We start from the raw sequence: 18183 nt of genomic DNA on the forward strand, positions 1-18183 counted from the left end.
GGTATTCCCATGAAAATAGGTGTGTAAACACATACTATCAAAAAAAAATATCATATTTGCTTAGATAAGAAGGGCAATGTGCCAGGAAAAATTCACTAGTGAAAACCACAATTATACAATGAATAATGTTTTTTGATATGTGTATAACTGCATTAAAAAAATAATCACCATGCTGATTAATTTTTTTGAAAAGATTGGTTATCTCCCTACAATGGAAATAAAAATCTTAATTTAAATAAAATAAGATGCTTAACATCATTTAGGTCACTGCCATAACTATTACTACCTATAATAAAACTTTCAAAATGATTTTAAAGTAGAGATCAAATGATATTAGGTAAAAAAATAGACAAATTGTGATATTCATATATGAAAATAATTTCTATTCATTGTGTAGTTTTCATTTTAAAATGATGAGAGTTTAAATATTAAATAAGAAAATGCTTTATATAATGTGGATTTCTATAATTATAAGCTAGTTTCTTTCATACTCCCCCCCACTTTCCCTGAATTATGTTTTTAATTTATTTCTTTTGGATTTTAGCAACTACAAAAACTGCAGAGTTCAAAGAATTTTTGCACTGTAGTAAAAATTTTAGCTTATTACATTATCTACTGTATTGTTCGATGTTCTGTTTATTTATATAGCCTCCTTATCCACAAGACATTTAAAACAGCTCAGTATTCTTTAATTAATATAAATGGACCAAATACATAAATTTTAAATTGAATGTTCTACCTTTTATTTTTTAAATCCTAGATTTTATTTTTTTAAAGCAGTTTCAACTTTACAGAAAAAAAAAAATGAGCAGAAAATACAGAGCTCCCATATACCCTCTCGTCCATCCAAATTTCCCTATTAGTAACATTTTACATGGGTGTGTTACATTTGTCACAACTGATGACATTATTCTTAAGATCTGCTGCCTTCTACAGTTGTAGGGGGGTGGACAATGAAGATCATATATCTACCATTATACCATCATACAGAAGAGTTTCACCCACCCAATCCCCAAACTCCCCGTGCTCTTATTCAAATCTTCTGTATTCTCTCTCCATCACAACCCCTGACAACCACTGATCTTTTTACCATTTCTATAATTTTCTCTCTTCCAAAGAGTCATACATATATTTGGAATCATCCAGTATGTAGTCTTTTCAAATTGGCCTCTTTCACTTAATAACATGAATTTAAGCTTCCTCCAAATCTTCTCTTGGCTTGGGAGATCATTTATTTTTATCACTGAACACTATTCTATTGTACGGAGGCATCACAGTTTGTTTATCCATTCACCTACTGAAGGACATCTTAGTTATTTCCAAATATTGGCAATTACAAATAAAGCTGCTATAAACATTTGTGCACAGGTTTTCAACGCCTTTGAATAACTAAGGCGTTAAAAGTAAGTAAGAGTGTGATCACTGAATTCTAAATTTATGTTTAACTTGGTTACTGCCCAACAGTCTTCCAACAGAGATGTACCATTTTGCATTCTCTTCCTGTTGTACTACATTTTTGCCAGGATTTGAACTTGCCAATGTTTCAGATTTTAGCCATTCTAATAGATGTGTACGTTGTCTCATTGTTTCAGCTTGCAATTCTCTGCTGACTATGATGTTGGCTATCTGCTCATATATTTATTTGCCATTTGTAAATCTTCTTTGGTGATGTGTCCGGTCAGGTCTTTTGACCATTTCTTAATTGTTTTCTTGTTGAATTTCAAGAGTTATTTATATATTTTGGATAGAAGTCCTTTATTAGATATGCGTTTTGCAAGGATTTTCTCCCCATCTGTGGTGTGTCTTCTTTTTTATATATTTTTAAGTTTATTGATTTTGACGTTGGGAGGGAGGAAGAGAGTGAGGGGGAGGGAGGGAGGGAGGCAGAAAGAGAGAGAGGAAAACAGAAAATCCCAAGCAGTCTCCACGCTGCCAGCATGGACCCCGACATGGGGCTTCACCTCACGAACCATGAGATTATGACCTGAACTGAAATCAAGAATCAGAGGTTTAACCGATTTAGCCACGCAGGCACTCCCATCTTCTCTCTTAAAAGTGTTTTTGCAGAGTTTTCCATTTTGATGAAATCCAACTTCTCACTATTTTTCTTTCAAGGATCATGCTTTTGGTACTCTATCTAAAAAGTCACTGACAAAACTAAAGTCACCTGAATTTTCTCTTATCTTCTAAAAGTTGTACAGCTTTGCATTTTACATGTAGGGCTATGTCCATTTTGAATTAATTTTTATGAAAGGCCTGAGGTCTGTATGGAGATACAGTTTTTGTTTTGTTTTGTTTGGTTTTTATTTTGTTTTCGGCATGTTTATGTGCAGTTGTTCCAGCACCACTTCTTCAAAAGACTGTTATTTCAGGACACCTGGGTGGCTCGGTCGGTTAAGCATCCGACTTCGGCTCAGGTCATGATCTCGCGATTTGTGAGTTTGAGCCCCGCATGGGGCTCTGTGCTCACAGTGTGGAGCCTAGAGGCCACTTTGCTTTCTGTGTCTCCTTTTGTCCCTGCTCTTCCCCTGATCATGCTATGTCTTTCCTTCAAAAATAAACAAACATTCAAAGAAAATTTAAAAAAAAAAAAAAAAGGCTGTTATTTCTCCATTGATTGCCTTTGTTTCTTTGTCAAAGATTTGACTATATTTATGTGGAGTTATTTCTGGGCTCTCTATTCTGTCTCATTGATCTGTCCACTTTTTTTTTTTTTTAAATTTTTTTTTTTCAACGTTTATTTATTTTTGGGACAGAGAGAGACAGAGCATGAGCGGGGGAGGGGCAGAGAGAGAGGGAGACACAGAATCGGAAACAGGCTCCAGGCTCCGAGCCATCAGACCAGAGCCGGACGCGGGGCTCGAACTCACGGACCGCGAGATCGTGACCTGGCTGAAGTCGGACGCTTAACCGACTGCGCCACCCAGGCGCCCCCACTTTTTTTTTTTTTTAACCAATACAAGAATATTTTGATTATTGCAGCTTTGTAATTCTTGAAATCCAGTAGTATCAGTCCTCCGACTCCGTTCCTCTTCAGTGTTGTGTTGGCTTTTCTGGGTCTTTTACATGCCCATATGGCCTTTAGATTCAGTTTGTCAATATTCACAAAATAGCTTGCTGGGATTTTGATTAGGATTTCATGGAATCTACAGATCAAGTTGGGAAGAAGAAATATCTTAATAATATTGAACATATTGAACATTCTTTTCCATTAACATGGAATATCTAATTCTTTATTAGCTCTTTTTTGATTTTTTTCATCAAAGTTTTATAGTTTTTCTCATAAGAATCTTGTACATATTTTAAGTACTACTCTTTTGTGTACTAACATAAATGATATTGTTTTTCCTTTCAAGTTCAGCTCTTTGTTGCTGGTTTTTGGAAAGTGATTAACTTTTTTATGTCAACTTCATATCCTAAAACTTTGCTATAATCACCTACCAGTTCCAAGAGGTATATATATATTTTTTCTTTTTTCTTTTTGGTTTTGGTCAATTTGGTGGGGCTTTCTACACAGGCAAACATTTCACCTATGAACAAAGACACTTTTATTTATTCCTTCTCAATCTATACAACTTCTATTTCGTTTTCTTGCCTTACTGCATTAGCTAAGACTTCCAATACAATGCTGAGTAAGAAGGGTACCAGGGGAGTGGCTCAGTGGCTGGGTCGGTTAAGCGTCCGACTCTAGATTTTAGCTCAGGTCATGATTTCACGGTTCACAAGTTTGAGCCCCACAACAGGCTCCACACTGACAGTGTGGACTCTGCTTGAGATTCTCTCTCTCCCTCTCTCTCTGCCCCTCCCCCACTCACTCTAAGTAAATAAACAAACCTAAAAAAAAAAGAATTTTGACCAGGGACATCCTTTTCTTTGCCCAATGTTAGAGGGAAAACATTTGGTTTCTTACCATTAAGTACAATGCTAGCTGTCGTTTTTGTAGATATTCTTTATCAACTTGAGGAAGTCCCCCTCTATATTTCTAGTTTGAGTTTTTTACATGAATGTCTGTTGGATTTTATCAAATGCTTTTTCTGCATATATTAACATGATCAAATGATTTTTCTTCTTTGGCCTATAGATGTAATGGATTCTATTAACTGATTTTCAAATGTTTAACCAGTCTCCCACACCTATAATAAATCCCGCTTGGATGTAGTATATATTTCTTTTTTACACATTATTGGTTTGGCTTATAACATTTTGCTAAGAATTTTTGCATATGTTTTTATGAGAGATATTGGCCAATAACTTTCCTTTCTTGTAATGTCTTTGGCTTTAGTGTATACCCATTTTTATCATTGTACTCCCCACCTCTGCTACCTAAGAACAAATGTTCACAAATGCCATTGTCTAACTGTGGAGATAATAATCCTGCACATTTTGTCTCTATTCCAAAAATGCAAGAACAATGCAAACCGTTGACAAAGAAGAGGTAAAGAATAAATTTCCTCGACTATCAGGAATGGAGCATCTTATTCAATTTTTGATTTTTCATTTTGAAAATGCACAAAAACAGGAGACTGGAGTAAAGCAGAGATGACTGGTAAGGTTCTTCTTGGGTGCTCCCTCTAAAGGATAGGAGGCCTGTCTATAAGCATGGTGTTAAGGCCAATTCTGAGACTATGTATTTGGGGGAAAGGAGATTTTATAGATTAGCAATGCTTTTCATGAAAATGGTGAGATGATAGCACACAAGCAGTGTATCTGCTGATCGTGAGTAAAGCCACTCTAATTCTAGTAAAAGAATATTTCTTTTAAAAAAAAATTTTTTTTAATGTTTGTTTTTGAGACAGAGGGAGACAGAGCACGAGTCGGGGAGGGTCAGAGAGAGAGGGAGACACAGAATCTGAAACAGGCTCCAGGCTCTGAGCTGTCAGCACAGAGCCCGATGCGGGGCTCGAACCCATGACCCGTGAGATCATGACCTGAGCTGAAGTCAGATGCTTAACCGACTAAGCCATCTAGGCGCCTCAAAGAATATTTCTAATTTACAATGATTAATAGCAGTTGAAAAAAAAACTAAGATAATATGAATACAATTTATCAAAAACATTATTTAGTAAACCCAATTAAATATTTCTTGGAAAATGCTATTGATTAAATGTGTTACTGAATGAATCAAAGGGGTTAAAAATCCTAGATAGCTTCACGTTGCTTTGGAAGTCAACATTTCAGTGACTTAATTGGCTGGATGTAAAATAAGAATGGCATTTGTTATCTGCAAGTCTTTGGCCAAAAACTGCTTTACTTTCAAAGGGTGCCAAAATTCACTGGTGTGATTTTGCCAATCCGATAAAGAATAAAAACCTCTCTAAAATCCTTCTAAAACACAATGTAGATGGAGCAGTGGATTTGTTTGGCAGAGGTCTTTCTTCAAAATAACTTCATAGAGTGAATGAAAAGGTGATATAGGAGAAGCAAAATTTCACACAAAAAGCTTCACAGTATGATCCGATCTGAGTGTAACAGGTGATAGGCAGAGTTATTTGTCTCCTGCTTTTTATATAATGACTGAAACTCTATCTGTACAAGGTAGAGCCCTGAAGAATAACTCAGGACACTGGCCATCAACTTTTTTCAGTTCTGCCGTGTGCCTGAGATTCACACTCTACCCACTCTTTTTCTTCACTATCAGGGTAGTGTTGAGCTCGGCATGAAAAAAAAAAAAAAAAACAACAACAAAAACAAAAAAAAGCAGTTTTTGGAAATATTTTCACCCCTCATTCTTAAGTGAAGACATAGACCTGTTTTCTTTTTTGTTTTTGTTCTTGTATTGGTTGGGTTTTGCTTTTGTATGTTTGTTTCTTGGCTGGTTCCACACCACCAACCAGAGATTTTTCCATTCTGGGATAAAGTAGGGCAGAAGACAAAATGATTCTCAGCTCAGTTTGTGCATTAAAATCATCCAGGAGACCTCTAAGAAGCCACTAATCAAGATCCACATCCATACAGGCTGAAGTAATTGATCCAATGTGGGGCTGACACATCAATATTTCTTAAAGGGTGCTCCTGGTTGAGAGTCAATGTCCTACAGGAAGAACTGTTCACAATTTCAAGAAATCACTCACTGGAGTTGGTGGAGGCATCAATCAAAAAGGAAATGAAATGGCTGGTTTTTGTTCTGTGTTGTTTTTCTCCTTCAAAGATCTTCCTCATCACAGCTTTGGTTAGCTTTATTCTACTTTGGTTAGCCTGAGCTTATAAAAAGAATATACAGGATATCAGATACAAATTTCATGTACTTCAATGAAAAAAAAAAAAAGTCTTTTAAATGGAAAAAAAAATCAAACTCAAGAGGAGACAAAAACCAATCTTGCCTGCCACTTCCCAACCCTTTAACACCTAACTTCCGACTATCCTAAACTCCCGTTACTACATGTCCTTTGAGGACTTCACCTTTGAGGTGAACTCACTGTATGTTCTACTGCCAACGAGAAAAGAGAAGTTTTCCTACAACGTGATAATACTGATCAATTTATAATGGAATCAGCAATTACTTGTTTCCGCAATTTCCCCCCCAAAATAGCTAACACTGACAAAAATCAGTTATTACACTTTGTAAAATCTTCCAAAATTTATATCTACTATCCCAATACAATGTAATTACTTAGAACAAAGAGTTATATTTTATAACTACATCATCCAGTTGTATTGATTGGGATAATTTGTAACTTGGAAATTACTTATCATTAGACATTAGGAAATATTAAACACATGCTATAGCCATAGTATATGGATTGATAATACCTGTTGTTGTTTTTTTAATTTACAAGGTAAAAATCCTCTCACAGATTTTAATATAGTGTTAAACTTTGATGATTGGGTCAACTCATTCTTTTGCTAGAACACTGATCTACTTGGAGAAAGAAGAAAAAAAAGATCTTTGCATCACCAATAGGTTCTCTAAGAAAATTAACTTCAACACTAATCACATGTAAATTTTTTCTAGGTGGGCATTTTGGTGAGGCAATCACCTACCATTTACTGATTGAATTTCTAAGGATACGGATTTGCATTTAATCAATAGCAGGTCCTGAAAAAAGAATATAATCTCCAATTGCATATTATCCAATTTTTATCTAGTCTAGCAATATCTTTGGCGGACTTTATGAATGACAAGAAGTTCAACCATTCTTTTACATATTCTAACGTTTATCCTTTTAAATAGTCAAGCCATCCGAAACCAAGGTATTTATACCATTTTACTTAAACTAGAAATAGCATTATGTAACTGAAGAGTATATTTGTATCTTTCCACGAGGGTTCCCTTGATGTGTCAAACCCTACCAGGCTCTGGCCCATACTCCTAGGGAAAGGATAGGGGGAGGAAGGGAAAAATGGTTCTAAAAGAAAGATCCTAATGTAACTGATTCATTCATTTACTGTTTTAAAGAACACAGCTCAATGTCGTATTTTTCTAACAATACACGTGCAAATTTTCTCGTGAAGTTCAGCTTTGGCAAAGGAGGAGAAACCTCTTAGTTCACAAAAAGTTTCACGACCATGTCTGTACTTTACTTTTACCACCAGAAAGCCTCTAAAATTCTACTTTAATTTTTATTTACATCTTAATAGAAACTTGCTTATGTTTACCTTGTTTCTTATATTTTATTTTTACATTTATTTAACAGAGGCCACATCCAATCTTTAGGGTAAAAAAAACCCACGCGATCCTTTTCCCTCTGAACTCAGAGCTATTATATTTAGCTACCTCCATTATAAAGGTATGCAAAGATGTAATACAGCCCTTAAAATTAAGCTATAATCTATATAGATTTCACAATTCATATAATTATTTATAAAGGATGAAAAGTTAACAACTTAGTAGAACTCCATGTACTTCTCATAGTAGAGCTAAATTTACAAAGGGTATTTAAAAGTAAAGGTTTTGAATATAGAATATTAGATGTCATATAATTACCCAGCATGTTTTAACAAATTAAAATATTACCCTTTCTACTGTCAAATACATATGGAATTCCTTTTATGGGGGCTTATCACCAAACCAAATGCTTTATACTCAGTGTGAAAATTCAATCACAATTGTCAAAGATCAAGCTGCTACTTCTGATAACGTACATGATGAGATATCATCTTGTTCAATATAAGCTTTCAACTTGACATGTAGGCTAATAAAAAATATAAAGTTGTAGTATTTATTTTCTTTCTTGCACAACAGAAGAATCCTAAGAGGGATGGTCAAAATATCTAGTATCGTTGCCTGAAAATACAGTCAACTCTTATCTGGAGACAGATTAACTGGTTTACAGATTAGCTGTAGTAAAATAATAGCAGCATGCATTGCTTTTGTAAAAGATTTTTAAATTATTATGCAGCAGCCACTGTCTATCGGTATGAGAGAATGCCTACTCTAACTACATAAAAGGCACAACTTTGTGTCCATTTTGTCTGGTGCATTGTCATTTATTGAGTATTTGCTATGCACCAGACACTGTATTAGGCTATTCTACCTCATCACTCAGACCTAATCTCTTGTCAACAGCTCCCTTTCGAGGAAGTGTATGAGGGAGTCGACTGCAGTTCTGAGACACAAACTCTACAGAAGAAAAGACCCTTAGCACTAAGAAACAAATTTCAGTTGATTTGTAGGTGTAAACCTCTCCCCAACTTTGCTCTTCATCCTGTTTTTCTTCCTTTGCTTCCTTTCTCAGGGAAAGCCTGAGAAAGGCTTGCCTCTGCTTGCCTCCTTGCCCTTCCACCTCCAAGTTCATTATCAACACTCCAACAGTTCCCTAGATATTCCTTAAATGTGCATACTCCCCTCCCCCCGCCCCTCCCATCCTACCCCAAGTCCTTTTGCCACTACCCTAGCCTGCACTTCCATTGTCTCAAAGTACCTTCACTGTTTCATAACGGACAAATATTTGCTAAATAGTTAAAGCAGCTTCCATCAGATTCCCTTTAAGACATTGAGGTAAACAAGGGGTAGGAAACATTAAAAATAGCCTGAACTCAATCACTTTTGAGCAACCACATCACACATGTCAGTAGTGAGGAGTTATCTTTGATCTCTCCTTTTTCCCTTCATCTTCCCTATCTATCTTCTCCGCTTGAGTTCCTCAGTCCACTCTCCTAGATCACGTGCTACATACGTCAGTCAGTCAGTCAGAGAGCCTCTCGCAGCTATAACCCTCTACCCCAGTGCTGTCCAGTAGAATTTTCTACAGTGATGGAAAATGTGCTATATTTATGCTGCCAACACGTATGGACACTTATTGGCTTGAAACATAGCTAGTGTGCCTGAGGCACTTGCTAATTTTATTTAAATTTTAATTAATTTTAATGTAAATAGCCACATATGGCTAATGGTGACAGTACTGGACAGGGCACCTTAACTTTCTTCCACACTGCTATTAGAATCATGTTCTCACGAGACGTCTCTGATATCATCACTTCTACTAAAAACTAACAGGTTTCCATAAATCTTCACCATAAGGAATGGCGCTGAAGGTGCTTTCCAATGTAGACCAATTTACTATTTCATTTGCCTGTTCGCCATTCCTTTCCCGTCTAGGCTTCCCATCACTTGGTGTACTCACATACGCCGTGAAATGACCCTTCATGCAAACTGATGGATTTAGCTTAGAACGCCTTTTCCTCTCAGGGAACATCCACTCACACTTCCAGACTCAGCTCAAATTCCTTCTCCAAATGCTTAACTGTCCCCTCCTAACTGTGCTAGCTTCTCTCTCTCAACTCTGTTGCCATAACTTTTTGTATACAGCTCTATTAAAAAAATTAATAATAATTAATGGTGAAAAACGGGGGTTCATGTATGCCGGGTAAATAAGTACATCCATTCAATGGGATGACCAGGTCAAGCATTTGGCACAGGAATAAGCAAGCACTCTACAAATGTGTAAAGTCTTCAATACATGTATTATGAATTGCACCTCCCATGCTAGGGACCTTAACTGAATACATCAAGCTCAGGAACTGAGAGGAAAATAAAAAGATGGAGTTGGGGTGGGGCAAGCTCACAGGTGTTGATACCAACTGGAGGCTTAGGTCAGGAACACTGTATAAGGCAAGTCTCGAAAGCACTGGGAGATTAACTATTCAAGCCAACCCACAGCTAAAACTGTACTTGCTTCTCACCTTCCCTATCTCACTGGCAACGGCAACACTGGTTTCCCCCGCTACCCGAAAGTAGAGTGTCCCCACGAAACCTTTCATTTGGCCTTTAAGCCAAATGGCATAAAGCAAAAAAGCAATCCCCATTTTGTAAAAGCAAAAATCCTCTTCAGATTTCAGTTTGAAAAGAGGTTACATACATGCTAATGTAGGTCCTTCAGAAAAATCAAGTGGTATAAAGCAAACTTCTGGATAGCGGGGAAAATCAGTCATCAAATTCCTTAATCAGGTGGTATAGATGTTAGCAGGTCAAGAACAAAAGAAGGCTTTTCTTGTGATGTGTAACAAGAAGAATTCATTGTAAGCAGATCAATAAAGCACTATTGCTATGGCCCTCTTCCTAGGAAAGAACTCTGTTATATGAAAACAGTGAATATATTTGCCGTAACAGTATTTAACATGTGGAAGAACTCAGGAGGAAAAAAAAAAAATCTCTAAACTTACTCAATTTTCACATCCTTTAAAATTATATTTAGATAGAAACATTTCAAAATCATCAGTGATACCCGAGGTATGTCTGTCTATTCCTAATAAGGGAATTTCCCCCTTTATATAAAGCAGTCTCACTCTTTTCTCCCTTTAGTCAGCTTGCAAAAAATGAAACAAAACAAAAACACACAGAACTATTTAAATAGCTAAAGTAAAAACTGAAGCGACAATCTTAAGCAATTCTCAATATGTATATACCACCATTTGCAGTCACTTGAATTGAATATTAGATTTAAATATTTTGATGTTCCATTTCATTAGGTTGGGAAAGCATAGGTTTATGACATAATTCTGTTATTAAACAAAATCCTTCAGTTGGATTTGCAGATCAGAGAAAATTAATATTTGGATTTAGCTCAGAGGTTGAGTAAATTAGCTCAGTTCACTCTGGGTTTGGGTCCATGGTTTGGTTCAAATTCTCGATAATGAACACATCAAAATAAAAATATTTAAATAATGTAATCAGGGCTGACATTTAAGAATGAGTGTCCAGGCAAATATGTGTTTAAAAAAAAAACAACTCACTTTACAGAGAGAGCTAAGGTTAAATCCGAAGGTTTGAGCATTCCGGGAGCCAGCGTTCATGTAGTTTCCCATTAGCAACACAAGTTCCAGCAACTTGCTAAAGCTTTTGCTTTTCTTTATCTGCTCACAGGCAGTACTGACAGCCATGATGTCAGGTTTGATGCTGTTCACCTGCTCTTCAAACTGAAGCTTAAAGAGAATAGCACTGAGCCGTGGCCGGAGTCTCTTCACATTGCTCATCTGATTGAAAAGAAAATAGCAGATTTCCTTTAAAATGCATGGTATACTTTAGTACTGTACGACTGCAAGTAATCTGGGATGATTTATTGGTATGACAGTGCCGAGGAAGCAATATGTCCCTTAAAACTGATAGCAGGGAGAGAGAGAAAAGCCTTGCTTGTTTTTGTGAGCAATCAACAGTCATCCCTCAAAGAAAAAATTAACAATTTAGATGCTCAGGGAAAAGAAAGCTTTAATTAAATGACAAAGTTAAAGTGATAAGGTACATATAATTTTTCAACAAAGACTAAATTTTAAAAAAGGTGGCAGGGTACAGAGGCAACAAATGACAAAGCATTTCTCTCATTAATTTTTGTTCAACACTGGAAAAGGTTGGGTCATGTTTAAAACATTCAGAAAGGTCTAAAGAGGGTTTGTTTTCTTCAAATAGCAACTGCTGTCCTCAGAAGCCCTGCTGACTAACAGTATGTGTTAGATGGAGGGAAAGTAAATAGGTCCCAATTTGTACTAAATTGACTTTCTAGAGAAACACAGAGAAGTAGAATGACTCCTGACACACACTAAATTAGCAGAGTGGATGTTAAGGAACATGGGCGTAGCCAGAGCCAGAAGCCATGCAAAGCTATGGGTCCATCAGATGTCAAGTTAACCCTGTTTGGGACTCTGCGTTCCCTTGTTGGGAGCGGGGGCTGAAGATGTTGCAAAGAACAAAAAGCCTAGAGAGTCAGCAAGTTCTTGCCTTAAACTTACTCCCCTGTGTTCTATCACAGGGGAGAAGAGCCATTTAACTGAAGGCTGGAGAAAGGGCATTTAAGCTGTGTATGAATTCACTGACCAAACGTGCTAGGGATTGAGACTTTAAACACATTGATGATGCAATAACAGTAAACCTATTGAACTTCAACAGCTATTATAAATAAAAGCAGTGTGAGGCAAGGTCAGGAAAAAAACAAAAACAAAAAACAAACAACCAACAGTGACACAACACCTTACGGTTAAAATAGGGAATAGGTCTGTTAATCACAGAGTATAAAAGAAAACGTAAAGAACAATGTCACACAAAGCTTATAGGATTTCTGTTCAGGAGACAGAAGACTATCGGCTAATAATACAATGGCTGCTGTTTAAAGTTAAATAGACCAGACAAAAGCCTGGATTTATTAGATCCAAAAAGATATTAGATCCAAAAGGATACTTGCTTGGACATAACAATACAGCCCAACATACTCATCTAACAAGAACTGAGCAGTAAGGAGTTAACTCTCAGCAGATACATCTTCAGATGGACCAAATCCTTACAGTGATTGAGAAAGTTTCTTAGCAAATAATATAAATATCTAATTCACATTTAGTATTCTCTCCAGTCACCTGATGTTTTAATGTTTAAGTGGACACAGCCAAGATTCTAAGAGTTTGACGTAGTTAATTGCCCTCCACACAGAACTTTTGAAAAGGTCTTAAAATTCTGAGTTCAAGGAATGTCTTCAAATTTGCCTGTCTAGGGGAAACATTTTTTTTCTTCTTACAAGAAAGTAAAAAGGGTGGGGCGCCTGGGTGGCTCAGTGGGTTGAGCGTCTGACTCTTGATTTCGGCTCAGGTCGGGATCTCGCGGTTTGTGGAATCGAGCGAGGCCTATGGCAGGCTCTGCACTGACAGTAGGGAGTCTGCTTAGGATTCCCTCTCTCCCTCTGTCCCCCCCTCCGCTGCTCAAGCTCTCGCACTCTCTCAAAATAAACAAACATTGAAACAAAAAAAGTAAAAAGACTATAAGCTCCAAAAAGACGTAAGAACAAAACAAGAACTAATAACGGTTTCATAGAATACATTTAGTATAAAATTTTAGAAAGATAAAATGAAGCCCGGTTAGAATGTCAATTGTTAGCAGGCATGAATCCTTCTGTTGGGCACTATATGTGCAGCTACACTGAGTCAAACAGTGATTACTTCTCATAACGTCATTTCACGTGCCTTGTCTTTTTTTTTTTTTAATTTTTTTTTTTAACGTTTATTTATTTTTGAGACAGAGAGAGACAAAGCATGAACGGAGGAGGGTCAGAGAGAGGGAGACACAGAATCTGAAACAGGCTTCAGGCTCTGAGCTGTCAGCACAGAGCCCCATGTGGGGCTCGAACTCACAGACCGCGAGATCATGACCTGAGCCGAAGTCGGCCGCTTAACCGACTGAGCCACCCAGGTGCCCCCAAACGTGTCTTAAGTGCTCCCAAATAAACTAAATTCTCTAAATTTTTATGCTTAACCATTGCAAATGGTATTCACATTATATTGGGCCAACTCTGTATTAGTGCTCTATTCCATTTAATATACCCTCTAGAATAGTAAGGTAGAGGACTCACATGAGTACACGTGGTTATGGCCATTCAAAAGGTGTATGATGCTCCCGTGGCATGTTTTCAGCCTGCGCCCTTATTCATGATAGTTTGTTACTTTGCCGTAAACATGAGAAGTATCCCAGGAAAATATTATTACAAAATATATTAATTTTAACCTATATTAATGTACTAATTTATGCACAAAGAGAAAAAAACTGCTTAAATGCCTCGATTATACTGTCCCCAAATATGTTAAAGCTTTCCTGCTGACAGGCTAACCATATGTAGCCAGGATAAAGTAATTAATTTTCCTAGAAAAATATAACCTAGATTTGTATGAGTAATGAGTTTACCTGGCACTAGGGACAGGTACCTTGAAAAGACAGAGTAAGTGTATGATGTAATGCAGAACAAAATGCTATGAATTCATGAAAAACCCTGACAAAGCCAGGAAACCTAAAAACACATTTTAGAGCAACATCTTTTAAAATCAGATGTCCTTTCCATATTGTTCTTTCTTCCAAATTTCAAATAGGATTTAGACTAATAAAAAATAAATGTATTTTAGTGAACAAAAATCACTGAGCTGGAAAAGAACCTGAGAGATCACCTGGAACTCATTCTGGTCTTCAGTCTACTATTGAATAGCCTACTCTGATCCTGCAGGACACATGGCTGTCCCCATTATTTCAAAACAAAAGTCTTAAAGTACACTAACATTCTAAGGTCTAGATCTTGGGATCTGTGATAAGAATAGCAGGGTTCTTTTTGTCATTAATCGAATCAGAGTCTTTCCTCATATAGGATCAAAGAATAAAAAGTTTAAAAATCAGAAAATATATATATATTTTTTATTCTTGAAGAACGTCTGTTTCTTCATTACTTCACATGATCTGTCAACACAGAATTTGTGTTCCGTTTGCTTACTAAGGAATCTCTCACTTGTCTGCTCCAGGCGAGGCTGAATGCAGAAATGAAGAGCTATGGTGCTCCAAATAATGCTCTCAATGGTAAGAGAGTCACTAAAAAAGAGGAGGAGAAAGAGAAGAAGGTTATGAAAGTTTAACTGTGAGACAGTTAATAATGAAGAGTGCCTGGCTGGCTCAGCTGGTTCAGGGTCCAACTCTTGATTTCGGCTCAGGTCATGATTTGTGAGATTGAGCCCCGAGTCTGGCTCTGTGCTGACAGCGTGGAGTCCGCGTGGGACTCCCTCTCCCTCTCTCTCTGCCCCTCCCCTGCTCATGCTTGTACGCGCTCTTTCCCTCTCAAAATAAATAAACATTTGAAAAAAAAAAAAAGACAGTTAATAAATTAGAACTTAACTTTCACAGAGTTATCCTTTCAACTGATCGATACCTAGTCTTAGTAATGTAAACTCACATCACCAAACTCTGACAATAGGGAGTTGTAATCTGAAGATCAATCTGAAGGCATAAAAAAGAAAGTGAAAATACTTTAACTGTTATTTGAAAGCAGGGGGCAGTGTTCCTGCAATGTCCCCACCCCATAATTAGAGATGTTCCATGCCAAATAAAAAAAAACCTTTAAAGCAGTGACTGGTGAAAATCAATCAAGAATATCCAGAAGTCTAAGGGTAATTTTTATGTCACACCTCTGTTTGTTGGCAACATTAAGTGCTGTCAGAGGAGAGACAAGTGAGATGAAATAACTTGAGAAAATAATAAAGCAACAGGTACGGACTGGATGCCTAAGTCATGACTGCCACCCTTGGATCATCTGATTCTTTCCATCTGTCTCAAAGGGCAAAAAGGAAGATGTAATCTTGCATCATCTCATTATGATTATGTTTTCGCACATAATTTTAATGCCATCCATTGTTTTATGGGGGAAACAACAGAATCCGTTAGACATTTTTATACCAACCATGTCTAATACCATATCTGGTTCTCTTTAATTTCTTTAATAGATAAGAGATATTCAGGATCCAGCTTATTCGAAACTTGGCGCTTTCCCCGCCCCCACCCTCCACCCTTCTTGCCTGCAGATTTGCACAGGCTCGCCTGAAAAGAAATCTTAGTACATGCGCAGCATCTTTGTTATTCTTCCCTAAAGTCACTATGGAACTATTTTAACCATCCATTTACCTAACACTACAAGTAACCAACTGACTGAAAAGACACTCACTTTCATCTGAACTGACTGGCTACTCTAAACCTTTATTTCATATATTTTGTACATGTATCAGGAATAACAGAACAAAATAAGTCAGTCAGAGAAAGACAGATACCATATGTCTTCACTCATATGTGGATCTTGAGAAACTTCACAGAAGACCATGGGGGAGGGGAAGGGGAAAAAAAAAGTTACTGAGTGGGAGGGAGTCAAACCATAAGAGACTCTTGGATACTGAGAACAAACTGAGGGTTGATGGGGAGTGGGAGGGAGGGGAAAGTGGGTGATGGGCATTGAGGAGGGCACCTGTAGGGATGAGCACTGGGTGTTGTATGGAAACCAGTTTGACAATAAATTATATTTAAAAAAAAAAAAAGGAATAACAGAACAATGTTTCAGGAAGGCTAAAGGACTCCTTCAAGGTCACATGGCAGGTAGGACACGGTCCTCGAGCTAACTTGCTGCCAGTCATGTGTGCGTGTCACTGAGAGCATCAAGTGTGGAAATTAATAATCGTATCTTAAAAGCCATCTAATACTCAAATTACTCCTACTATGTTTTCCTAGAAGTAGGAATGGACTTTCTCCACTGTAGTTATGTGACCAAACACTGTGGAGACACCCGGCTGTACTGTTTCAGATTCCTTTCTTTTTCCAACTGCCTCCTGTTGTGCTGAATTTTTAGTATTTTTTCCAGATTTGTGTTTGTTGTTCCCTCACACTGCACTTTCCACTCATATTTCCTTATTAGCTAATTCTTCTGTTCTCTGTGGAAGAGGTGCAAATAAGCAAAGGGAAGGTGAAAAACAAATGCATCCTTGTCAAAGACAAGACTAGAAAATGACAAAGGGTTGAGGGAGGAAAGCAACAGCTAAGAAAATAATGTAAATCTAATAACAGAATTAAGACACTTTGAAAAAAGTTAACTTGATTTCTTAAACTGCATAAAAAAAAAAAAATACCTACCCTTTACCGTTAGCTGGCCACTATTTTCAAGATCTCCAGAATGCTCAAGAAAAAAAGAATAGTTCATTTCAAGAAATGCATCAAAAACACAGCTATTTAAGCACCTTATGCCTGGGTAGTGCTCAGAATACAAAAAATGTTTTGTGTTTTTTTTTTTTTAAATCAATGTGTTCTTATGATATTAAAGCTCCGAGGCTAAAATTATTTTTTAAAAACTACACAACAGCAAAGTACATATGGTATGTTTTTAACATTTTTTCCACAAGAGCAAAGCCAAGAATTATACAAAAAATATTAAAAGGATGAAATGTATATTCCTGCAGCTAGTCAAGAAACAGAAAATTGGTTATAGCCATCAGATATTGCTTTATCTTTGTTTATAAGTGCTTATCAGTTCTGGACCACTAAGGATTTCACAGGAGGTCCAAATGAGTTCTGTCGATACTCAGGATCTGTAAGTGGGAAAGCTAGAGAGCGAGAGACTTATCTAATTTGGCAGTCTTAGCAAATACTCTTAACACAGAAGTTTCATATCTGATGAATTAAAAAGCTGGCATAAAACCCACAACCATTCTGGTGTCTTAAATTCATTCATGTCTGCTTCCAGACAATCCCCGCCCTACCATAAGAAACCCAATGTTTTTATTTCTACCATAATAGCTTAGTTTTGCCTGTTCTTGAAATTGATATTAATGAAACCTTCAGTAAACACTTTTTGTGTCTTGCTTCTTTCACTGAACAAAAGGACTTTGAAATTCATATACATGCTGTGTGATTCGATATTTGGTTCCCTTTTACTAATGAGTGATATTTTGTTGTAAAAATATACCAACATTTCTTTACTCACTTCTGTTTATGGACTCTTTGTTTTTCAGTTTGGGGCTATGTGGTGGGTTGGGTTAAACAGGGAACTGGACAAATCATATGTCAAGTTCTTACCCCAGGTATCTGTGAATGTGACTTTATTTGGAAATAAGATCTTTGCGGATACAATTAAGGATCTCCACGCGAGATCATGCTGGGTTTAGGGTGGGCTCTAAATTAAGTGACTGATGTCATTTTAATTTTTAAAAAGGGGGGTAGGGAGAGAGAAACACACAGGAGAAGGCAATGCAAAGGAGGCGGCAGAGATTGGAGAGATCCTAGCAGCTAGATAGACAAAGTCGTGACTGTGAGCTGCTATCACAAGTGAGAAGAGAGGCATGGAACACGTTCTCCCTCAAAGTCTCCAGAAGGAGCCAACCTGCCAACACCTCGATTTAGGTATTTTGGTCTCCAGAAATGTGAGAGAATAAATTTGTGGTTTTAAGCCACCGCAGTTGTGGACATTTGTTATTGGAGGC

General features: G+C 37.1%; 1 protein-coding gene across 1 annotated transcript in view; it reads right to left on the reverse strand.

Annotated features, from left to right (window-relative positions):
- DIAPH3 (diaphanous related formin 3) overlaps positions 1–18183 on the reverse strand; it is a 510843-nt gene that overhangs the window by 231593 nt on the left and 261067 nt on the right. The window contains 1 exon segment of the mRNA XM_030311865.1: positions 11173–11412. Coding sequence (XP_030167725.1) covers positions 11173–11412 — 240 coding nt within the window.

The sequence above is a fragment of the Lynx canadensis genome, chromosome A1 (assembly GCF_007474595.2).
Source record: "Lynx canadensis isolate LIC74 chromosome A1, mLynCan4.pri.v2, whole genome shotgun sequence".
Classification (NCBI taxonomy): domain Eukaryota; kingdom Metazoa; phylum Chordata; class Mammalia; order Carnivora; family Felidae; genus Lynx; species Lynx canadensis.